Genomic DNA, 25703 nt, shown 5'->3' with positions numbered 1-25703 from the left:
GTCTGGGCGTAAAATAAATGTAATAAATTAGGCAGTCTGAAACAATGCAGAAGTCAAGCAGTTCAGCAAAATCCAAGAGTAGACGCGCCGTAGCAGAGGGTCAAGCAGAAGAAAGAACCGTAACGGAAATCCGACGGTCGAAGTCCAGGAAACACGAAAATCCAGAAGCGCCACTTGCCGTTACGAATCACAGCTGAGAAGCATGGCAACCCGCGTTTTTATGCTGCTGTCATGGAAGCACGTTGACGTGAGCGGGTCTGCAGAGCTGATGAACAGCTCTGCAAGCGGTAATTGCCGTATTGCCTCCATGGCAAACTCCACCGTGACCATAGCCGCCAGGGCAACCGTCCCTGCGCCGAGGAGGAGCCGCAACCCTGGACAACCGGACGTGCCACTGCCCCGTGATCGTAATTGGGTGCCGCGCAACTGGCACCAGTGACCTGCCGTGTTGAGTGTAAAGCTGTATGCTGTTGCGCTCTTCGTGTGTGCATGACAGAACCCCCACAACCCCCTAAAAGCCCACGACCCCGTGGGCAAAAGGGATTGGACCTGTGGAAATGGGCAACCAGGACAGGGGCATGGACGTTCGCTGCAGGCTCCTAAGACCTCTCCTCGGGACCAAAACCCACCCAGTCTTCCAGGTAATGCAACGACCCCTTATGACGTGGGAGCCAAGAATCTCATTGACGTCATACTCATCAGAGGAGCCCGGAAGGACTGGTGCAGGAGGTAGGACAATACGTGTGGAAGGCTGGCATGGTTTCGGAAGGGAGGTGTTAAGACAGGAAGGATGCGCCACGCAGCAGGTAAAGAAACTCGGTATGCAACAGGGTTGATTATCCTGGTGATTCTGTAGGGTCTGATGTAACGAGGAAGGAGCTTCCTCTAACCAGGGATACGAAGATGTCCAGTGGACAACCAGACCCTGTCGCTGAACCCATAGGGAGGAGCAGCAGCGCGTCTCTTGTCAGCTGCGTGCCGCATAATGGATTGAGCCTCTTGGATATGCGAGATGGACTGGACCTGGATAGCAGTTAGATCCCTAAAACATGCATCCGCTGCGGGAGTAGGGGAAGCACGGAGATCTGAAAAAGGGATAACTTGTGGGTGCTGACCATATAACACAAAAGGGTGAAAAGCCTCTGGCGGTATGTGGGGCATTGTTGTAGGCAAACTCGGCTATGTAAAGTAGGTGGTACCTTGACTGTTGGTGCTGTAGGGATAGGCATTAGGGATATTGCTCAAGCGTCTGACTCGTTCTGTCTGGCCGTCAGACTGCGGGTGGTAAGATGAGGGTACCCGAGCATCAATACCTAGGTGGTTCTTGAGGGACCACCAGAACCTGGAGGTAAACTGGGTTCCACGGTCTGTGACTATGACAGTGGGAAGACCAAAGAGGCAAAAGACTCAATGGAAAGAAGGAATGCCTGAGCAAGGAATAAAGCGAGCCATCTTCGTGAAAGAGTCCACTACCACCCATATGGTATTGTACCCCTGTACCTGCAGCATGTCAGTAATAAAGTCCATGGTTATTGTATGCCATGGCCTGGGTGGTAGGGGCAATGGTTGCAACAAGCCCAGCTGGTGCCCTTTGCAGTGTTTGCACTGGGCACAGATAGAGCAGTTGCTAACGTAATTCCGCACATCCTTATGCATAGTAGGCCACCAGCACCATCGTTGTAATAGAGCTAGTGTGTGTCCCTGACCCGGGTACCCATTGATGGGGGGAATCGTGTGACCACTCTAGTGCGTGTCTACGGACGTCATGGCTTGATAGGTATAGTTTTGTGCAAAGAGTAGGCCATCCACGAATATCGGATCCCACTCGCGGGCTTGTTCGGGATGAAGCGAAACCTACTGACGGAAAGTAGTTAGCATGCAAGCAGGAGGGGTACACAGGCATATAACGTGTTTTTGTTGAACTGTCTCAGGAAAAACGGGAAGTGATTCACCACCTGGCAGACGGGAGAGGGTGTCTGCTTTACCATGGGTAGATCCGGGACGATGCCTAATGACGAAATCTTAAGAGAAGAGGTGCCACCGGACCTGATGGATATTGGCTAATTTCAGTGCCGCGAGGTCCTGCAGATTACAATGATCAGTATACACTGTGATCTGGTGCTTGGCTCCAAGTAAATGGTACCTCCAGTTCTTGAATGCGTCTTGAACTGCTAGGAGCTTCTTCTCAGTGACTGTATAATGGGCTTCACTGGTTGTGAACTTGCAGGATTGGTAGGCCACAAGGATGACAGAGACCGGTGGCAGGGCAAGTCTGTGACAGGACAGCACTCAAGGCGTAGGAGGAGGCATCTGCCTCTACCACAAACGGCAACTCCTCGTTTTGGGTGTTGGAGTATATGGGCTATAGTGAAGGCGGTCTTCAAAGCCACAAACGCCTCTTGGTGGGCTTGGGACCAAACAAAAGGTATACGAGGACTGGTAAGCCTGGTTAATGGGGCGGCGATGGCTGAGATACCCGAAATGAATCGACGATAAAAGTTAGCAAAGCCAAGAAAAGATTGTAGTGACTTTACTGTCCTAGGAGCGGGCCATTCAAGCACTGTGTGGACTTTGGTAGCATTCATAGAAAGTCCCCCCAGAAGTTATATGGAAGGCCAGGAAGTCCACAGCCGTGGCATGGAACAAACATTACTCGGGTTGCACAAACCAACTTTAAGAAACTACACCAGGAGAATGCATCCTTCTTAATAGATGGTAAACTCATCAAGGTGGCCAAGGAGGTGAAGACTCTGGGGATTTACCTCGATTCCACACTCTCCTTCGCTAAACAAGTAAAGGCCATGGCCTACACATGCAAGCTCATTAGGTCAGGCAAACCATTCTTGTCCGATGACAACTGCATGATTCTAGCCAAAGCCCTCATACTCTTCAGGTTGGATTATTGTAACGCCCTACACATTGGGGCCAACAAAGCAACCATTCAGAGGATACAAATCCTTCAAAACGCCCTAAGAGCGGCACTCGGCGTGGCAAGAAGATCTCACATTTCTGCCATCAGGCACCATAATAATTGGCGCTCTATTCCACAATAAAATCATGCGTAAAACAGCATCACTCGCCTATAAAGCTCTAAACAACGCTGCCCCCACTTACCTTACCGATAGATTCCACAGGAAAATATCTATCGGACCCATGAGACTAGCCCACACCAACTGCCTCACCATCCTAAGATTTAAGCGCTCTAAAATTGGGGGTTGCAGCTTCCTCGTCATATCGGCTCAACTGTGGAACTCCATGCCACACCCCATTAGAGAAGACCAATCTTACCAGAATTTCAGACTTTAGTACATTAACTGGCTTAAATCCACAGATCAGTAAATCCCACACATGCTTACAGACTGTCCAGCCACACCGGCTCACCTCCATCTTTCCTCCCATCTAGCTCCACTAGATCTGTAAATAGAATGCATATAATTTATGTATATAATCTTCTTGTTGTATGTCAATGTATGGTGCACCCATATTTGTTTTCTGTAACTTCTGTACTCAAGCTTTGCATATTCTTGTAACTGCTGCACCCTGATTCCCCTGGGTCTGGAACGCATTACAAATTATTAAACAAACATTCGCCCGCAGGGTGAGTGAGTAGCAGGCATTATCCTGTGAACCTCAGTTTACACTTTTTACAAGGATAAGGTTGGCCTTAAGGTCATAACTTTTTTTTCTACCCAAGAGTGTGTCAGATTACCATTTAGCACAGAAATGTGCGCTTCCAGCTTTCTAACCTCCACCTCATCCTGGTAAGGAAGAGGAAAGATTCCATAAACTCGTTCTGAGGAGAGCTCTAAGCTTTACTCTTACGTCCCATCCCCTTTCCTCGATACTGTATTGGGGCATCCCTGGTGAGGGACGGGAGACAGAACCTTTTTCCCCAGAAAAATCTTCTTCCCCTTTATATTTAGAGGCACGGCCCTGGGAGCATGCGCTCGCGTGTCTCCGCCCACCAGGGCCCTTTTCCGCGTTGACGGGAACAAGCTGAATTAATCAGGGCTCCTGGGTTTGGCTTTGGCCATATACCACACGCTCTTCCCCGGATATTCTATCTTTGTCTTTTTCTTTTCAATTAGGTACTTGGTCCTCTGACGCCACTCTCCTCCTCGGCGCATGTCGACTTCAGCAGGCTTCAGCAGGTGTCCAGCCTGCAACAGGCTCTTCCCTACATCTGATCCCCATGCCCTTTGCCTCCGCTGCCTTGGCCCGACCACGGCTGGGAAGGTTGATCCGCGTGCGACACACTGACTCCACGGGCACTGAACAGGCTAGCTGGGTGGAGAGAGCACTTCCAGAAGTCGCCTCCGTAGGACCTGAAGGACTTTGTCAAACATTGCTTGAGGCCGAAGGAAAGCTTCTGTTCACCATTGCATCCCGTAAAGGCGACTCCTTCCCAAGGAAGTGCCCGACCGGGAGGAACCTTTTGGGTTCTAGCACCAGCACACGTACAGAGGCTAGTCCAGCTACTGGCCTCAAGGCTGAGGGGTGTCTCCAGATCCTTCCGGGGTCGGTGCTGAGGGACCGCAAGTTTCTTTGACCGGGGTTACTTCCGAGGGGCAACGCCCTAGTACCGGCATCCTGTCCGAGAGGGCGCCTTCACGCAGCACTACTGGCAACTCTGCCGAGGGCATTACCCCTTTCAGGTCACAGCCTGAGGTGCAGCATAGGCCTTTTGTTCCAACACCAAGTGTCTTGGACGGGGCTGGTTTCAGCGAGCCAGGCAACACAACTTCGGCACGCAGCTCGACAAAATGGCTTCCGCGCCAGACAAGATGGCACTCATCCGATGCCCCCTCTTGCGCAGTGGGTGGAGGAAAGAGTCACAAGGTGGGACTGGTGTCAACCAGGTACGTGGCCTACAGTTTATCCATCACCAGCGCAGGACAGTTTTCCCTCTGTACCTCAGGCAGTGTGCCCCGGCCCCAGTTGCCCTTAGCCACTGCGTCAATATCACTTGCCACCTCTATAGTCTACGAAGACCGGTTCTTCAAAAGGTTCCTAGGGCTGATGCAAACTCCCCAGATGGGGACCATCCTCCGGGATGCCATCGGGGACATGCTCCCCCAGGTCACCCCACCGGCAACCATAGTCAATCCTCCTATGGCTCCAGTGCCACAGGGTCCAGCGCAGCCACCGCTGTCCCAGCTGGCTCCTCTGATTCCGGCTTCCCTGCCTCCCACATTACAGGCGGCCCCACAACAGCCTCCTCGGCAGCCACCGGCTCCGGTATCCATACCGCAGCCCATGGCACCCCGCACCCCTCCACCAGTTCCGGAACCTCCGAGCACTCTCGTGTACATGGACAAGGAGGGCGACCATGACATGCCATCTTCAGCCAGGGCCTTCCACAAATTCCTTGCAGGTTTGGCAGAATATTTGGGCCTTCCTCAGCCCAAGGTAGAGCAGCCAGAGGAGGGCATCTTGGTAGAGATCCTTGCCATAAGAGCCTCTGATAGAACGGGGATCCCGATGCAGAAAGACGTAGTTGCCCTGGCCAAGAAGGGGTGGCTCAAGCCGCACTCGGCCCAACCTGTAAATCGGCGCCTCGATGCCAAGTATAGGCAGATGGAGGGGGAATACACACTTGCTTTCGGCGCATCCTCAACCGCACTCTTCAGTGATTGTTGAGGCATCATGCTACTAAGCCTCGGTCGTCCTCGGCCAACTCGTCCTCAACGCTGCTAGACAAGGAGAAGATCTTGGAGGCGTACGGGAAAAAGATGTACTCCAACGCCTCCTTGCACTTGCGTCAAGCCAAAGCGTATGCCATGCTGGCAGCCGTTAACCAAAGGCTCTGGTGGGTAATTGCAGACTTCCTCCCAGAACTTCTGGCGCAGAGCCAAGCGTGCTTCAAGGTGGGCCTAGGAGAAGCCAAGCTGGTGGCGCAGAACATCATGGAGTCCACCGTGGCCCACATAGATATCTCTGGCAAGGCCATCTGCATCGCCACAGACGTGAGAAGGACTGCCTGGCTCCAGGCTAAGTTTAACCCTGACATCCAGGAACGCATATTGGACCTTCCATTTGAGGGTAGTGACCTCTCACTCCTCCACGGATGAAGAATTAGATAAAAAGAACAGCTCGCAAACCGCAAAGTCTTTATTTATGCTTATGAAGGCCAAGGCCTACACCGTCACAGCAACGCTCTGACAAGGGGCGGCCTTTGGTAGGTTCTGGGGCTTTCAAGAACGATGGTCCAGGCAACCTGACCGTTCTCCGAGTCGGCACCGGAGGAAACGACAAAAGGCGGGGGCGGGCAAGGAATTTTTCCAATTCCCCCTCCGCAACAGCCAAGGAGGGAAAGAAGGCCATGTGTCTCCGGTGGGGGGCAGGCTTGCCTTTCACATGCAATTTTAGGGCCAGAATGTTTCAGACCCCCTGGATCCTATCCGTGGTCTCCATGGGGTACCGCCTGCCAGTACCTTCCTTTCCTCTCCTCCCTCCTCTCCCACAGATTGGGACAGCAACACGGCTGGCGGAGATCCGATGGCTTGTCGAGAGCCAGCCTGTGGAAGAAGTTCCAACCTTCCAGCGAAGCTTGGGCTTTTATTCCAGGATTTTCGCCGTACAGAAGAACTAGGCTGGCCCGAGAGTTGTGTTGGACCTTTCCACCCTCAACCTCTCCCTTCCTTTGCAAAAATTCATGATGGTTACGCCAGCACTTATTGCGGAAACACTGGGCAGGGGAGACTGGATGTGCTCCCTGGATCTGAAGGACGGGTACCTAGACGTCCTGATTTGGCAGCCCCATCGTTACTGTGGTACAGGATCATGGGCTGCCATTTCCAATACAAGGTACTACCCTGTGGCCTCAACTCAGCCCCCAAGGTCTTTAACAGGTTGAGGAATGCAGTGGCGGCCTTCCTCCGGGCCCAGGGCCACCATGTCTACCCATACCTGGATGACTGGCTCGTCCGGGCTTCATCTCCGGAAGCGGTTCAACATACCTCCTCTGCACTGATGAATACACTCCAAGACCTGGGGTTCTCTATCAATCTCAAGATGTGTCTGCTGCAGCCCACGCAGACCCTGACCTTCCTGGGCCTCATCTGGGACACTAGCTCAGAGAGTCTTTCCCTTGGAGGACAAGATAGCGGTCATCAAGAAAGCCACCTCTCTTCCTCTCCAGGGCAGTGACCTCGGCCTGGTGGTACTAGCATCTGTTTGGTATAATGGCAGAGGTCCTGTTGGCCGTACCCGACACAAGGTTCAAGATGAGATTACATCTGCACTTTGCAGCCTCATGGAATCCAGAGAAGGGCTCCCATATGGTGGTCCGCAGACTTCAATCTGCGGCAGGGCAAGCCCTTCTGGCAGCCGGCCCCTCGGGTCACAGTTACTACGGTCTCCTCCCGAGGGCTGGGGAGCCACTCTGGACAGCCACAGCGTCCATCGTGTCTTGACACAGCAGGAGTCCCACATCATTTGGCTGGAATTGAAGGCCATATGGCTGGCTCTCAAGGCCTTTCTCCCTCTCCTAGAGGGCAAGACGGTTCCTATCCAGACAAACAACTCTACCAGCATGTACTATGTCAACAAGCAGGTGGTACCAGATCCCCTTCACTGTGCAATCTAGCCATCAGCATGTGGGAGAGTGCACTAGAGAACATCTACCTCACTGCAGTCCACCTTCTGGGGGAGTCCAACCTGGAGGCGGACAGGCTCAGCAGACTGGGGGCAGACAATTACGAGTGGCAATTGAATGACCTGGTACTGAAGGAGATGTTTCCCCGATGGGGGCATCTCCAAGTGGCTCTGTTTGACTCCTGGGAGAATAGTAAATGCCAGCAGTTCTCCGGCACCCTGGGCGATGCATTCCAGATACGGTGGAACAACATGACGGCATACGCCTTCCCGCCCACACCCCTGGTCCACAGGGTGATCTGCAAGATAAAGGACTCTCGTCACCTCGGCATCATTTTGATAGCGCCATGGTGGCCGGCGTGACCGTGGTTCTTCGTGCTACTCAGCCTATTGGACAGGCCACCCATTCACCTCCTGCTGGGTCCAGCTCCTCTCCTGGCCCAGCAAGGGGGCATGGTACTCCACCCCGCCTTACAAACTAGCCCTCGCAACGTAGTTCCTGACCAGGTCATTTTGAAACACTTGTACCTCTCTCAAGATAACCTCAATCATCTAAGGTGCTAGAAGCAAGGCTACTAGATGCCAAAATAGGAGTAAATGGTCTAGATTCTGTCATTGGGCCAACTCTAAGAGGATCGATCCTCTTAGGTGCACCTTGGACGACGTGCTCTCCTTCTCAGCACACCTCGCCCACTCCGACGTACAGGTGGACACCTGTCGCTCCTATCTGGCAGCCATAGGGGCTTACAGGAATTCGGAGGAGGGTCTCTTCTCTGCCAACCCGGTGGTCAAGCGGCACCTGGTGGGCCTCCACAGACTCTACCCGCCTATAAAGAAACCACACCCTGAGTGGGACCTCAATGTGATGTTGGGAGCCTTGGCGCACAAACCTTTCGAGCCAATGTCGCCGCCGGACATCAGGCTGGTTACCATAAAAATAGCTCTACTCGTGGGCATCACCTCCGCTCGCAGAGTTGGTGAGATTCAGGCTCTGGTGGCATCAGAGCCATACACCACTTTTCACAAGGTGGTCCTGTGAACGCACCCCGCGTTCCTACCCAAGGTGACCTCCTCCTTCCATCTCAACGAGGAGATAGTCTTACCCACATTCTTTGCCGACCCCTAGGATGAGCCTCAGAGGGTCTTGCACTGTCTGGACGTCAGACGCACCCTGAAATACTACCTGGACAGGACCAAGGACTTCCGCAAGTCGGACGCCCTGTTTGTCACTTTCAGTGGTTCAAGGCCTGGTTATTAGGCTTCTAAGGCCTCCATAGCAAGGTGGATGATCGCGGCCATCAAGGAGGCCTATGAGGGGCAGCACAAGCCGGCACCAGTTTACTTGCATGCCCATGCGGTCAGAGCCAAGGCCACGGCCATCGCATTCCAATGGCATGTGCCATGGCAGGTCATCAGCAGGGCGGCCACCTGGGGCTCCCCTTCGACTTTCTGTAAGCACTACTGTTTGGACGCCGCCTCTAGGTCTGACGGGGCTTTTGGGCAGGTGGTTCTAAGAAACCTGTTTTCTTATGGAGGGTCTCCTCTCCACCCTGGGTCTACATTCAGTGGTAATCACCCATACAGTATGGAGGAAAGGGGACAGGATGCAAGAGTAATTAATAGTTAGTCATCGTAGTGACTAACGTACTCTGGCCATAGTCCCCTTTCCTCCACACGTCCCATCCCCCCCAACAAAACTGGTGTCATTATGCAGATCTGAATATTGTCGATGCGTCAATGGGGACTGAGGAGTGGCGCCGGTGGGCGAAGTCAGGCGAGCCCATGCGCCAGGGCTGCACCCCATCTAAATTTAAAGGGAAAGAAGATTTTTCTGGTGAAAAAGGTTTCGTCCCTCGTGAAGGACGCCCATACAGTATGGAGGAAAGGGGGACTATGGACTATTAGTAAGTTAGTCATGACGGTGTGTAACTATTAATTGATCATGGATGGCAAAGTTGCGACAGCACAACCAACTTTTAATTGGATATACAGGACACAAACTAGGTCAGCCAGTCACCAAACGGACCCTATCCAGGTGGATCATACGGGCTATTTCGGAGTGCTGCTACAGGCGAGCTGGGACAGATCCGGGCTCATTGCACTACGGGCATGGCAATTTCCTCTGCACTTCAGAGGGAAGATCTGATTAGACATCTGCGATCCAGCTACCTGGTCCACCTGCCACACGTTCACAAAATATTAATGTTTGGACACTTCTAACAATAAAGGAAGATTTGGGGCGGCAGTACTATGCTCCATGCTGGACAAACGGTAACTTTCAATTCTTACTCCCTCCTTCAAAAGAACCGAAGACTGCAAGATGAGGAATATGTAGGAGGACACAATCCATTGGAATAATAAGTTACTTACCCCTGGTAATGTTCTTTCGATTAGATGGTCCTCCCACATATTCCTCATTGCCCTCCCAACCTACCCCACTGTAGAATTGCCAAACTTTGCACCTTGCACTCTTTTAAGTTCTGATAATTTAAAGGCACTTATCAAGGCCGTTAATTCTGCATATGGTGGGGAAAAAACAGAACTGAAGCCAACTGACACTGCGCGTGGTATGTTCTAGACAATGACATCAGCCAAGATGGAAGCCCTGGAGGGACATGGAGTCGACAGTCTTGACGCACTGCACCTTCATTGCGAGGACAAGGTCAATCTTCTGTGGGCTATAAATGTGGAAGAATTATTGGCAAACCTGTACCAGATAAGTGTATCCAGTAGTCTTAAATCTCTGTACTGGTGCCATCTTTGGTGAATAGCTTAAAGAAATGTTGAATCAGACAAGATATTCTGCCAGGCTTTAAATCCTGATGGGATAACACTATGATCCAGACACTTGCGAGAGCCTCGTTAATTTACCATGCTGGTTAAGCTTAATCTACCTTTTTAACTTGTACAGTCATCCCCTTTCAGATTCTACGTTAATGCAGCATACACCTAGCATTTGTACTTTTCAGTGTAGCATCTGCTACCTTTTGTTCCCAGACATCCTTGGATAAACTAGAACTGACACTGGTACAGCAGTAATGCAAAACAAGAGGGGATGGCTGATATGATATGGTATTTATTACGCGCCTATACACAAGTGTTTCAAGGCTGGAAGGTTTGGAATTAATTCTAACCTCTGGCATTGCTCTGGCCAACCCTCCAGACAATCGTTCTTCAGCCTGCCTAGCCATTACCGAAGGGGAAAGACCATATGTAAATCAGGCTTGATACTAACCTAAAAGGAACAGTCCAGCCCAAACTGCTAGGTAACAGCAGTTTCTACAGTATTTTTACCTTGGGAGTAAAGAAATCTTCCCTGATCACATGCTGGATCTCTTTAGAGGTAATTAAGAGGCAGAGGCAACCATGTTCCTTCATAAATGTCTTAAGCCATTATCCTACTGTAAGGGTTGTATGACCCCGTTTTAATAACTTTAACCCAATCCTCAACTTTCCACATACAGTTCTCATACAGAAACTCGCACATCAATCTGCATGCACTTCACCACACTGGCAACAGACTAACACATAACCTGGCACAACAGCACATGGAAACTCGCACAGACCGGTAAACTGCATTGAAGCTCTGCGAAAGGTGCCAACAGGACATCACAACTCTCACTTTCCTATTTACAGTACACCCTACTAACCCCTCCAATCCCCCCCCACCCCTTTCTTCACTTTACTTTTCCGATCTGCCAGAGCACCTGTGGACCACTCAGGTGGTGATGGTGTGTGATACAAATACCTTTTTAACATTAACATGTCAGGCCTTCACTACTGCAATCCCCCAAAAGAAAGTGGGGAGTACTGCACGTCACTCGCCAAGTGGCTCACTCATTTGTTGAAGATCACAAAACCTTTAAATTGCATTTCTATGAGCAAGCGAATTGCGAAATTCACACTGTTTGTTTTTGGTGTGCATTGCGCTCTGTCCACTCTGTCCTCTGTTATATGCATCTGTTTGTAGTCTTCTATTTGGTCTTAAAATCAGTTCTCCATATTCACACAGCACATCATTTCTTAGTTGGTAGGATTCAATTGCCAGTGGCGAGTGCAGATTCTGAGCCCTCCCCTAATGTGTTTTTGAGATCTTGTTTGTCTGCTACCTAATTGCTTTGAGGCTATGTCCAGCTACTGCTTGTTTCCAGACGACTGCTTACTTTGATCTGTGTATAATCTTTTTTTTTTTCTTCCTCTCGCCCCCCAGAGCAAGGCTTGGATCACATAGCAGAAAATATCCTGTCCTATCTTGACGCTAGATCTCTGTGTGCAGCAGAGCTAGTGTGCAAAGAATGGCAGAGAGTAATATCTGAGGGAATGTTATGGAAAAAGCTGATTGAAAGAATGGTACGCACAGATCCTCTGTGGAAAGGACTTTCTGAGAGAAGGGGATGGTACGTTTTTCCTACTGAAAATCTAGTCTTTCATGTGTTACAAGTTTAACGTGCAAATAAAAGGTAGTCTGTTTTTTTTTCTTCTTTTTTTAAAGGGATCAGTACCTGTTTAAAAACAGACCAACAGATGGCCCTCCAAACTCATTCTACCGGTCATTGTATCCAAAGATTATTCAGGACATAGAGGTATTTTTTTTAGATCACCTTATTGTATCTTAAATGTCTGTTACACAAAAGAGTACCATTTTAAGTGCTTATGGTCAATCAATTTATGGCTCTAATTTGCCAAAAGGTATTCGTTTGACTGGTATTTCATGTATTACATTAACCACCACATAATGCTTTCAATAATTGAGAGGAAGGAAGAGAAAAATGACGAGCGACCATATTCTTCTGGGTCCTGCCATGAAGCCGAACACCATGGGACCAGCAGCTTTGGCATAAGCAGTATGACATTAATGTTCCTTGCACTCTTTCACTGACACATTCAGTGAAATACCAAAACAAAAGCCAGAGCAGATAGTTGAAAGGCCAGGCTCATGTTTGCCAGCATTACCCACAGTATGCATGCTCATCTCTTCTAGTGCTCACGATTGACACCATCCACCTGGTTGTGGAGATCTTTCCATGGCTCTTGGGGTTATGACACTATCTAATTAAGGGCTGTACGTAATTCCAAAAGAAAGATAAACTAAACTTTCGGTGCAATGGTGGAACAGTCATACCTGACTCAAAGTAGGGCAAAAGGCTGGTCTGGAATAATATTACTTCACAAATAAGTCAACAGCAGTGTTCCTTCCATTCCTCATTTCCCACCTAGGGTTGGTTGCAGTTGTGGAAGTGGAAAGACCAAATGCTAGTCCCAGAGGGAGGCAGCAGGATGACTTCATGCAATGGACCGATTAATGGAAGTTCTCAGCGGCTGAGTCCAACTTCATTCCGGACACACTGCACAGGATGCTTGGGCCAAGTTGCATCACCAGACTGACGGAACTGTTGCTTTTGGCCCCCAATCCACTGAAATAGTTTCCTTTTATGGAGAGAACAGCATTTGTTTTGCCCTCAATTGGCCTTATGTGCAATGTATGAAATCAATGACTTATGCAAAACAAGAGGTGATGGCTGGAAGATTTTGAATTGATTCTAACCTCTGACATTGTTCTAGGCAGACCTACAGACATCAGTCTTCAGCCTGTCAAGCTATTACAGAAGGGTAAAGACCACATGCCTTGTGATCATGGGGAAATCTAATGTGCAGCATTAAACACAACCTTTAAAGAGCAGTCTCTCCTAACGTTGGGAGGCATAAGCTATGGAGGCAACCCAGCCTAATGTTAGACGTAGTGCCAGTGGAGGAGGGTTAGTAGTCGGACTGTAAATAAAACCCAAATCCAGCTGGCCCCTCCATTTCTCTACAGCTGGCTGTAAAGCGTAATCAGAAGTTTTTTCATGGCATCCGATTGGTTGAGGCAACCACTAAAACCTGGGCCTAGCATTCCACTACTTGCCAAAGCGACTGGTACAGGAAAATAGTGTTTCCCCCTTTACCTCTAAAGTTGTGCTGACATTGCCTGATGTCTTCTTACCTACAGAGCACCAACAAAACTGCCCAAAGACCAAAACCACAAATGCAATATCTAAAACCAAACCTGGTGCTGAAAAAGATCAAGAAAAGAAAACGCATCAAACAGGATGAAAAGCAACATACGGCGCTGCTAAGCAAACGTTCAAGCATGATGCTGAGGCACATCTTGCCAGAATGTTGACTTTGAAACCAAGTGCCAAACAGGCTGTCTGGGATGAACTTATTCTGAAACACCTTGTAAATGGGTGCCTTTTAAAACTTAAATACCGAAGGCAGGCACCGAAAGGTAAACCTCACACTGACTGCTGAAATGCCTTCAGTACAGGCAGAGTGAGGTAAGAAGATTTCATTGCCCAATCAATCACACAAACTGCCCAAGGAAACAGAACTATTTATCATTCCTTTCTTCAACACCCTTCAGATTTCCCTACGGAAGACTAAAGGACTTATGGTGCATTGCGCAAACATGCTGCTATATGCTTTTTTTGTTGTGCTTGGAAAGAGTGATTCGCCTTGGGATGCCTGGCTCTATCCCTGCCCCCGGTTTCCTTCTCGACAAACTATGCATGGCTGTTCTTGGTGTTAATTAACAGAAGGCTTATCTGTCTTCCCTGTGCTTTGGGCCTCAACATGTTTTGACGTGTATGGACCCCAATGCAACGTTGAACAAGCCGTGGAAGTGACTATTTTTGTTGCATGTCACATACCCTATCGGCTCTCTATTGTCCTGATGATGGCTGGTCCTAATTCTATTTGAAACATCATCTAAGGCCGAAGGTTGAGTCGACAGATCACATCTTTGAATCTATTGGCCTTTCCGTGAAATCATAGATCCATCGCTTTTGGATCCTGACCCTGTGGGGTGGATATGCGAGTGAGGATGACCTGGGAGTAGGAGAGTTTGGGAGCAGCACTCTTGAGAGAGACACACATTATCCCCCATTTCCCTTTCATCAGGAATCCTATGTCCCCAGGCCTTTATGGGGTATTTCGAATCCCTTCCCTATTGTATTTGAATTTGATTTATTTGTAGAGCACGCCTGGCCCAACGGCATCTGGGCGCATAGCTTATGTTACAGAGAACAACAAGGTACAATGAACACGGTACAGATATACATATTTACAAGCATTAAGAGCACAGATCTTATGTTATAATTTACAGATGAACAGCGGGGTACATATACACAGTCATAGTTTACACAATGAGTAACGTATGACGGCTTACACATCAAGGGACACCATTGTATTCGTACCATATTGGTATATTTTGGGAGATGAATTTCTAAGACGAAGAGGCAGCATAGGAACAGACATACATTCTTTATTAGCTCAAACACACACACACACAAACACTACTCTATTACAGAGACGAGGAAGACTGATGCCTGTTACCAAGACCGTTGTGTAATTAACATGAATAGCCTGCACCTGGTGCCCAAAGGGCGGTAGAACTGGCCCGCTCAGGTGAGGCTAATGGAGTGAAAAGGCTTTTCTGTGGAATGTTTGCAGACAGAGGCTGGATGAAATGGGGAGATGCATGTTCGAAGCGCTGTAGTGCTGCAGAGTTGTTGCAGCAGAAGTACTGTGGCTGGCGTTGTTGGAAGGTCTCTGGTGAAATCGGCAGGCTGCTGTCCACCAGGAGTCAAGAGGACTCCATCAACAGTATGATGTGCCGGAGACCCGAGAAGAGGGGCCTGCTGAGCCGGGAGCAGCAGCCACGAAGAACCGAGCGGAGAAGGGCACCCAAATATAGTGACCCTGGTGAGTCAAGTGAGGCTGTGTGACTCCGGGATGCTGTGGTGTGAGCCACGTGCTGAAGAAAAGTCTGAATGCTCACGAGTGAACAGAAGCAGAGGCAATGGAATTGATGCTTCGGAAAGGTAAAGCACAAATGCTGGATGCATACAATGTTGTGAAGGTTGATGAACTTTATGAAAAGAGCCGTTCTCCAGCATGGGGTCTGGCATGGATTCACATGCTCATGAATATTCCCCTTTGTCAGGCCGGGAATCCTCGGTAAAAGAAAAGTTTCACTTTCATTTATAAACTGTCTTTCTCCTATAATCCAATCACTGAGCTCTGGGTCATACTGCCCCCAGCCAATGACTGCCTTCTCCCTAAGCCCCTCCTCGGACAGCCATCTTCAGATTTTTACCGCACGTTCAAGTGTTGGGAGTCCTCGTGTTTTGCTCTTCGAGCCTTTTTGGCTAGGAAAACCCTATTTTTGTTTCAATCAAGCCCCTTGTGCTCCATCGTCTATTCATATGATTAACGGGGACCCATTTTTCAGCATCTTTAATTGCCCCTCAAGGACAAAATCGTTGTGTGGTTTCTTCTTGGAAGTTTCCAGAAGGCTCTCGGGTCTACACCGCACCGGATGAGGATGGGGCTTCCTTCTTCAAGCTCTGCTGCAGTTTGCAGAATGTTTTCACAGACTATAAACATTCCTAGTTTGTAACGCTCACTTGATTCCCGTAGAGGCGCCGGTCTTGACTGGGCGTATACCGTATCTGCAAAGGTGATGTGTAACACACGGCTGGCTCTTTGGGCTGGACCTCTGTGCACTGTATGTCTGACTTGAAGGGTAAGATGTCTGCAGATAGAAAATATGGGATTAAGGAACTGGGTTATTGAATGTCTCTCTCTTCTTCCCTTTCTCTTCTCCTGTAGAACCCCAAAGGTTAACGCTCTCACCTTAGGTAAGTGAACGCCGTGCTCTCCATCTGCCTCGGGGCAGGGTGCTGTAACCAGTTTCTTCACTGGATAAGGGGAGCAGGCCTCTTGACTTCAGAGGACTGCTGTCCGTCGTTTACTGCACGAACGGTAAGTTTCGAGTAATCCTAATGTCTTTAAAGTCTTTAGTAATGATGTTTCTTGTTTTGCAGGGTTCCGGCGATGGCGGATGACGGGCTGAAGTGAGTTGAAGATGGAGCCCGTGTGATGAATAGAAGCGCCTGGAAGCACCTAAGTAAGCGCTTGTTGCCTGCTTCACGATGCGCTCTAACTGTCTTTTTATTTTGCAGGTACAAGTTCGGAGCGGCTGCAGTGTGCCGGAATACCCACTGGGTTAGATGTGGAAAGGAGTAATGGCACGTGAGTATTAAAGTTCCCCAATGTCTTTAAACGCACCTTGTTTTGTCTTTCAGATGCCGGAATGCAGCGCGAGGAGTTGGTGACAGCCGATGGACCAGGTAAGTGAAGAGCTGTCACTGAAGACCGTAATGCTAACCTGTTCTTTCTTGTCTTTATAGGTGTTGCTGAAGACTGGATTCAGGATGGTAAGCCTTTTTCCTTAGGCCCAGGATCAGATGCAGAAGACACGATGAGCGTTCTGCTGCAGAGGATGCAGAATAATGCAAAGCAAGATTCATCCATCGGGTGTGGTTTAAATAGCCTCCTGTAGTGCTTAGGTGTCCCCTTCCACAGCCACGCCTAGGTAAGAAAAGAGTTCCTGCTTTCCAGAAGAGTTCCAGTGTTCTGAATCTAGGGAGTGGCTCCTGCCCCACCCAACAGGAAAAGTAGTTCCAAACAGAAGAGGATCAGAGGCTCAACTGGCAGGCAAGTAAGCAGCATGGTCTGCTGCAGGTAAGTCCACCCAAGCATTATGAGCCCGGCGCTTCCAGCGCTGGGACTGGGCATATTTATGAGCCTGGTGCCACTGGCGCCAGGACTGGGTCCAAAAGGTCCCAATTGGGACTGGTTGGCACTCGGAACCTGGGTTATGGATCTGCTTCCAAGGGAGTTGGGAAAACCCTGACCTTTTGGAAGCAGAGATCATGACATAGTTGCCTGTATTGTCTTCCCCCGATGCACAAGGATGAAGATTGCCAAATCTGCCGTGGCTTCTCCAAGCACACAATGAAGGATTGGCACTTCCGGCTGGCGACGTGGCTCAGGGCCGCTACCCCATGTGGTCCACAGGGGTATGCCGCATCCGGATCCAGCCAACCAGAGAGGGCTTCGAAGTCCCTTGAGGGTGCTCAATCCATGGGGGCCGAAAAGGCCAAGAATTGCGAGTCCGCATCTGTCAGGGTCGCCCCGCAATCGGGTCCTGCGACGGTGAGGGCACGTTCATGGTCTTCATCAGCCTCAATCTCCAGCCATCGCTCTAGCTCTTTGTTGAAGAGAAAGGCTGCTACCCTGGGGAAGCTGTGAGAGAAGCTGGAGAAGGCCAGGCAGGATAAGGTGTCCAACCTGCCAGTTAAGGCCCAGATGATCCAGACCAAAACCTCCTGGTCGATCGAGCTGGTTGCTGCCGCCCTATTTAAGGCAAAAGGGGCTGACACGGTCCAGGGTACTATGGTGGAGGTCGGGGTGGCTCTTCCAGGCGGGAGGCTTTGACCAAGCCCGTGGAGAAGACGCCGGAAAAGAGTATGCCGGACCTCAGCCCGAAATTGACCCCTCAGGGCTCGAAGGACGGGGGAGGGTGGAGGAGCTCCAGGGCATGGATAGTTCTTCGCCTAACGAGTAAGAGAGAGTTTCTGTCCACACCATTCAAGAGGAGGGTGGTTAGGATGAGAACATCGAGGAGAAGCTCACCGTAGGTGGCATTGACTATATCGGCGGGGGACGACGACCGTTGCTGGGCCCAGCGATCCTATTCCCCAGGCACCTCCCAGAGATCGATCTCGTGATATTCTCTTGATCCTCCACACACTGGTGTTGGAGATTCAGAAGAGGATGCCAACGACACCACCAGCGACGACCCCGTTGAAGAAAAGGAGGAGACAACCTACACCTTCACTTCAACCGTCCCCGTCACCCCCGACCCTCCACACCTCCAGGGACACTGGGACGGACACAGACGACTGTAGAATTTCTCAGCTACTAAGGACTTCTCCGCTGGATGAAGTGTGCTCACTCTGGAAAAGAGGGTTTCCTCTATCAGCACCGGGAGGCGAAAAGGAAGACCATTATGTCAGTACTGCTCCTGGACGACGTCTGGGATTAGGGGCTGGCGCAGCTCAAGAACCCTGCCTCGGGCCCGGCAAAGATGCACCGGCTATAGAAAAAGTACCGGGTGCCGGATTCAGCACCCTAATGCCTGCGGGCTCAACCATCGCCGGACTCTGGTCTCGGCTGCGGCTAGGAAGAAGTCAAATCCATCGTCTACCTCGGTCACCCTGGACACCGAGGGGAAGAAACTGGACGCTGTCGGATGGAAGGTCATTACTCAGCAGCTATGACAGTCAAGGCTTCCAACGCCTTAGCGATCTTGGCCAGGTAAAACCGGGAGCTTTGGTACAAGATAACTCAGATTCTGTACTTCCTCTCCGTGGACAAGCGGGTAGAGGCAATGGAGATCCTTCAGGAAGGCGAGTTGGCGTCGGACCACGGCATGCCAAATAGGAAATGGGGTTTGCCTCCATTGTCGTGGCTGGCTGAAGGCCACCAACTTTAGACAAGAGGTCTAGACGAGGGTCCTGGACATGCCGTTCAGAGACTCTTTTGGGCAAGGCAGTCGATTAATCTCTTCAGGCCATCAAAACCGACAGACGGCCTGTGCCCTGGGCACGCTGCAACAGCGCCGTCTGTCCTTTCGTCCCTCAGGAGGGAAGTCGGATAGGTCTTCGAAGAGTTTCGGCGGTGGAGAATACTCTTACCGCCAACCCTCCCGTTTCACGACCCAGGAAGCCTACAGGGGTCGTTCCAAGGCCTTCGGAGGTTGCCGCTGCCGTCATCCAGGCTCCCAGGCGTCAGGCCCCCCCACCCCTGCACTCCGGTGAGAGGCCGGCTGGCGAACTTCGTCAGCGTATGGAAAAACATCTCTTCTGATCGATGGGTGCTGGACGCTCTCGACCACGGACACACTTTGGAGATTCAGCCGAAGTGTCCGCGAATACCACCAGTGGCCCGACAGGAACACATCTCTCAGCTGCTGCTGGAGGTTCGGGCCATGTTAAGAAAAGGGGCGATAGAGCTGGTTCCGAAGCGACTCCGGGGCTCCCGAGTTTAGTAAAGATACTTTCTGTTTAGAAAGAAGGCCGGGGGCTGTAGGCCCATTCTCGATCTACGACGATCAAGTCCCAGAAATTCAGGATGGTCGCGTTGCAGCACGTGATAGGCCAACTGGAGAGGGAGACTGGATCTGGAGGAAGCTTACCTCCACCTCCACGTCCCCATTCACGTAAAACATTGCAAGTTCCTGCTCTGTCATACAGGGGAAGCACTAGCAGTTCAAGGCTCTCCCCTTCGGACTGAAGTTGGCGCCCAGAGTCTTTACGCAGTTCCTGGCTCCAGTGGTGGCCCATCTGCGACTACAGGGAATTCATATGTGCCCATACCGCGACTAGCTCATCCGGGCCAAGTCGAAGGGCATAGCCGTCAATTACAGAGAGAAGATTGTCTGGCTGCTGACGGATCTGGTGTTCTCAGTGAACTATACCAAATCCTGCTTGACTCCACTGCAGAACGTGCTGTTCCTGGGGTCCAGGCACAAGATACAATCCTGCTGGCGGCACCATCGGAGTAGAGTATAGCGGCCATTTTGGGCAAGGTGCGACGGCTGTTAGCATTGAAGATCGCCACGATGAGGACTATCAAGTCGCTGCTCGGCATGATGTTGTCGTCCTGGATCTACTTGGTCCGGCTCAGCAGGTTGCGGATGCGACTGCTATGGGAATTAATGGACTCCCGTTGGATCCAGGTGTCCGGAAGCTTCAAAGACAGGATCGTGCGCTCCAACATCACCGGGGGCAGAGATTTCCAGGGCCCTCCATACCAGGAGACGGTCACGACAGAAGCTTCCCTGGAAAGGGTGGGGAGCATGCACCGGGCATCTTCACGCCAGAGGCCTGTGGCTGCCTGAGAAGGCGCTACACATCACCGTCCTGGAACTGTGGGCTGTGTTTTGGGCCCTTACGGCATTTCTTCCGTCCCTCAAGGGCAATGTGGTGAGGGTCTTCAAAAACAGTTGCTGACTCCCTCAGCAGGGAGCTGCGCTTTGGCAGGATCAAGTGGACAACCTCTTCCTCAAGTGGGGCAGTCCCCAGATCTATGTGTTTGCGACAGCGACGAACACCAAGTGCCGGAGGTACGCCAGCAGGTTTCCCCACCCGGGGAGCATCAGGGACGCATTCTCCTTCCCTTGGGAAGGCCTGTTCTTGTGGGTTTTCCATCTGTTGCAGCTGCTATTACGAGTCATCAGTCAACTCAGCCGGTTCAGGATGATCCTTGTCGAGCCAGCGTGGCCGAGGAAAATCTGGTTCCCAGACCTTCTCAGCATGTCAGCGTCCCCTCCAGTCAAGCTACCAGTGATCGCCGATCTTCTCGCCAGGGAAAGAGCCGCAATCCTGCACCACGACCCAGGATTGCTAAACCTGAAAGCCTGGCTGCTGCAGCAATAGAGTTTGGGGGTTATGAGCTGGCTGCAGGGAGGTCCTCGCCAAGGCCAGGGTTTTGTCGGCTCTGAAGTGTTAAGGACATAAATGGAAGCATTTCACGACTTGGTGCCGGTCGCAGAAGATTAACTCTGAGTCACGGCCCCCCATGTCCTTCTACTTGTTGTCGTTGGGTAAGGCGGGACTGGTGCACGCATCCATCAAGATGCATCTGGCGGCTATCTCCCGTTAAACCAGGTCTCCAGGACGATCTTATCTTTATTCGCACCGTCTAGTGAAGGAGTTCATCAAAGGACTGTTGCGTTCGTTCCCGCTGGTGAAGACGCCTGCCCTGGCGTGGGTACTCAGTTATGCGGACTAGGCTCATGGTGGGGGGGGGGGGGGGGCATTCGAACTGATGCATCAAGCACCGCTCAAGTTCCTGTTTTGGAAGACCGCTTTCCTTGTGGCCATCACCTCTGCAAGGAGAGTGGGTGAGATCCAGGCCCTGTCCTGCATGCAGCCTTACTTGGCTTTCCACAAGACGAGGGTGGTGCTGTTGATGCACCCCTCCTTCATGCCCAAGGTTCTGTCCGAATTTCATCTCAACAAGCCCCTGGTTACCTGTGTTTTTTCTGATGCCTTCATTGCCAGCTGAATGGACTTTGCACTCGCTGGATGTGGCCCGAGCGCTGAAGTTTTATGTGGCCCGCATGAAGAGTTTCCTGAGAACTTCTCAGCTTTTTGTGAACTTTGGTCGTGTGAACCATGGGAAGGCCTTATCCAAGGCTTCCATTTCCACGTGGCTCCCCGGCTGCATCACTCATTTTCACTGGTTGGCAAACTGACCGCTGCCTGGCTGTCTGAGAGCCCATTCTACCTGAGCGATCGCTGCAGCAACAGTGTTCCTGTCTGGTGTACCCCTGATGGACGTCTGCAGAGCTGCTACGTGGAGGTAAACTCTAGTGCGTCGACAGATTCCATGGAGGAGCCAAGAGTCGGCCAAGCAGTGCTACACACCATGTTCGCTTGAAGGTAAGCCTGGTGAGGAAGTAAGAGTAATTGCTTCTGTTGAGCCTTGCCACCTCCCGTGGTTGTGTATGTATTTTCTGCTATGTATTCTTTATTCGTGAGCATGTGAATCCATGCCATACCCCTTGCTGGAGAAGGAACAAGTTACTTACCTGTAAGTGTACTCAAGCATGGGTCTGACATTGATTTGCATGAAAACACTATGTCCTGCCCCTCTTGGTCCTGGTGCCACTTTACGTGCTACCAAATCTGAAGATGGCTGCCAGAGGTGGGGCTTCTGGAGAGGGGAGTCATTGACTGGGGGCAGTGTGACCCAGAGCTTGATTCGTTTATAAACGGTCTTTCTCCTATAAACCAAAGTGAAACTGTTTTTTCTTTTACCAAGGATTCCCAGCCTGACAACGGAATATTCAGGAGCATGTGAATCCATGCCAGACCCATGCTGGAGAACAGTTACAGGTAAGTAACTTGTTCTTTTAAGAATACTGAACTGTAAAGCAATTGAAAAGGCTATGGAAGGACCAGAAAAACCAGTTAAGTTGAATTGAAAGTGAACGAGAAACCCGTGAGCAGGGTGAAAATTCCCAGCAGGTGAGTGAACTGGGAATTTGCAATTTCATTGTTTTGGCGATGAATTAAAAGCCTTTTTGAATACCAAACCAAAGGAACGTTATAATGAGTGAATTCGCCATGCATGGAAAGCAGAGGAAAACGTTCCATGATGCAAAAGAACTGTGAATTAGACCGAAAAATGCTACCACCAAAGGTTCGAACACCAAAAGTTCGAACCTTTGGTGGTAGCATTGCAGGTAAGTAAAAAAAACAGACTGCGGGGGCACCGCCGCAGCACACCTGCAAACATTTTTTTTTTTTAAACGGGGGCTGCAGCGGTGTTCCCCGCAACATCCCGCTCACTATACTTCACAGTACAGTGAGCGGAGGTTGCAGGGGTCACCCCTGCAGCCCCTGTAGTATGTAAGTGTGTTCACATGAGAAAGGTGCAAACTTTTGGTAGTTCGCACCTTTCTCATGCGAACATTCCGGCCTCAGCAAAATCAGCTGCGGCCTGATCACTTAGAATCAATCAGATAAAGTAAAGAGAGCAAGCATCTGCAATGAATATGATGAACTGTGAAATGTTGTTGATGAGAAAAGCAAACATTGGCTAAAGCCATAAGTAAAAGAGGAATTGTTCAAGTTGTGTAAAAACTATGATTGAAGTATCATAGTTTTGCCACAACTTGAACAATTGCTACAAGTGTTCGAATCTCAGAATATAAATCTGATACCACTGTTGTGCCGAAGCACTGGTGGTACAACTGTGGAGAAAAAGCCAATCCGTTGTCATTTGCGTGACCTGTAATGGGTGGACCGTGTGGTCAGCCAACTGCTTCTAGACAGAATATTCACTCCACTCAGAAGAAGCCACTTGAATCATCTAAGTTTATGGTTGAACATACAGAAAAGCCTGTGCAGTCTGTACTTGGTATTGAACTGTATGATTTAGATGGAAGAGCCAAGTGCCTGAAAGCTGGGAAGAATCCTGAGGAATTGTGGTGTTGTGAAAACAGTGAGAGACTTGAAAGCTTGCGAAAGGGATTGACTTTGAACTATTTGGAATCCTGGGGAAGTGACACCTCCTTCCTGACGAAGAGCTGGAAGATGCTCTGAACGTTTGTTTAAAAACTTAATTCATTTGAAGCTGTGATCTGTACACAGTTTGAACAAATGGATGTGAGGGCAAGTGTAGGTTTTTTGAAACAGATGGACATTTACTTTGGACTTCCTGATGCAGGCTATCCTTAGTTTTATGTAGTTAGGCAAATCCCTCCTTAGCATAGAGCAAGGTAGGCCTTATTCCCACCTCATCGTGATTTAAAAATACATTTCTGATGCTTGTTAATCTGCTTAGAATCGCATGCTGGGCATATAGTCCGACATCCAGTGGTAACCACAGAGTATTGCATGTTAGGGGACGTCAACATAGGCGTGCCTGTAACACTATCCCTAACGTGATGTGTAGTGTACCCAATATCCCTCACACGGAGAGGTCCCTTCATAAAACATTGCATTAGGGTTCTAATTCTTTTCCTTTGGTCGTTTATTCTCCTTGTCAATCCCTTCAATGGCTGATTCATGTGCCACCGCCGAAGACTGCTGACGAAGGAATTTCGGCAGCCGTTTATACGGTTGCGCTGCGGACCACTTGGCCCGGCCTTCTGGCCGGCCTTTCAATAGGGAGAGTGGGGTTGAGGTGGTCATATTCTTTTCAAGAATACCTTTCTGTTTCCCCTCCCTTTGTTCCCTTGGGTTTGTCGTCGCTAGAACGATCCTGCGCTATGGACAGGACTCAATTTAGATTTTGTCCTTCCTGTAAGGCGAAATACCTGTGGAAAGACGAGCACCGTTGGTGCAACAATTGTCTTCATCTGTAAACTCCTACGGCCCAAGACTCTTAAGGAGCGCCGTTTGAAGCGGTGGGCGGCCTACGGTATGTCGCAGGCTGAAAGTAATTCCCCCGCCTCCACAGCCGCTGAGTGCGACGAAGGGATTAGCGATGACCAAGGCTCCACTTGGAAGGCCATTGACCTTAACACAGAAAAGTTCTTATTCCGCAGCGTCCGTCCCCGGTCCGGATAGGCACGACGTGAGGCCTGCTATGGGGACAATACATCCCGGCAACGGGGATGCACCGGATTCCCACACTAAGCACACAACCCACGGTTCTGCTTTGGCAGTCCAGTCGAAGCGCTCCAAAGCGCCAACGGGCACGTCGGATACTTCGGCAGTGCCCGCTGATCCTCATGATCGGCACCCCTCCCCGCAACCGTGACAGCGGCATACGTCCGGGCAATCCAGAGTAAGGGCGCTAGCACCAAAACACACGCGGCCGTCGAGATGCTTCAGAATAAGGCTCCGACTCCACTTAAAGCCCCAGTGGCGCCGCAAACCACAGCGCAGCCACTGGCTCAACACCACACCTCCCTGAAACCCAGAGCATCAGCGATGGTATCGCGAGGATCGCTTCGGTGGTTAAAAAAAAGGAACTGTCCTAACAGACATTGAAACAAAACAGCTTAAGGACGGGTCTAAAGACACGTCATAACGGCCAGAGCCTCAGAGTACTCGGAGAGCTCTTTTTCTTTATCCAAGACCTTAGAAGGAAAATCATCATGGTTTGAGGGGTGCATGAACAGAATTTTCAGAGAGGTTTTCTCCCAAGAGGCCTCGTGAGGAACTTCGTTTTATGCCTATGTGCCAAGTTTCAGAGGACCTTTGAGGATCCTCAGGAACAGAATGTTTTTGACCTTACAGATGACAAAGTGCCTATCGATTCCTACATATAGTATTATGATACCTTTGGGAACCCTATGGATGTTCCTGCTGATCCCATGGACAATTGGGAAGACAGCCATCCAGTTGATAATCCACCCTGGGCCTGCCCTACTCCTACCCCGGACCCTGATGCTCTGTGTTTGGATTCCCCTCCTAGCACTGCAATCAGGCCTCACCTGTGGATGATCAAATGGCGTTCAACGCCATCTTAAAGAAGGTGGCTGAACATTTTCAAATTGCCACACAGGAAGCTGTGCAGGCTTTGGATTTTGTAGAGGAAAAGGAAAAGCCTCCCGCCAGTCATGCCATTCCCTTACTGAACTCTATTAAGAGACGTCTGGTGGCTTCATTGTTAACTCCAGACCTGGGGGTACACTTTCACTCACCCCACTTCAGTCAAAGGGGACCCCACTCCAAAAAGACTCAAACGGCTGGTCA

General features: G+C 50.3%; 1 protein-coding gene across 3 annotated transcripts in view; it reads left to right on the top strand.

Moving 5' to 3' along the window:
* FBXW11 (F-box and WD repeat domain containing 11) overlaps positions 1 to 25703 on the top strand; it is a 1385831-nt gene that overhangs the window by 514679 nt on the left and 845449 nt on the right. For all 3 annotated transcript variants that reach the window (XM_069654341.1, XM_069654340.1, XM_069654339.1), the window contains 2 exons: positions 11807 to 11993; positions 12089 to 12179. In XM_069654341.1, coding sequence (XP_069510442.1) covers positions 11807 to 11993; positions 12089 to 12179 — 278 coding nt within the window. The remainder of the gene's footprint in view (positions 1 to 11806; positions 11994 to 12088; positions 12180 to 25703) is intronic.

Source organism: Ambystoma mexicanum, chromosome 3q, assembly GCF_040938575.1.
Source record: "Ambystoma mexicanum isolate Mex_15411 chromosome 3q, UKY_AmexF1_1, whole genome shotgun sequence".
Classification (NCBI taxonomy): domain Eukaryota; kingdom Metazoa; phylum Chordata; class Amphibia; order Caudata; family Ambystomatidae; genus Ambystoma; species Ambystoma mexicanum.
This window is presented reverse-complemented; position numbering and strand designations above follow the sequence as displayed.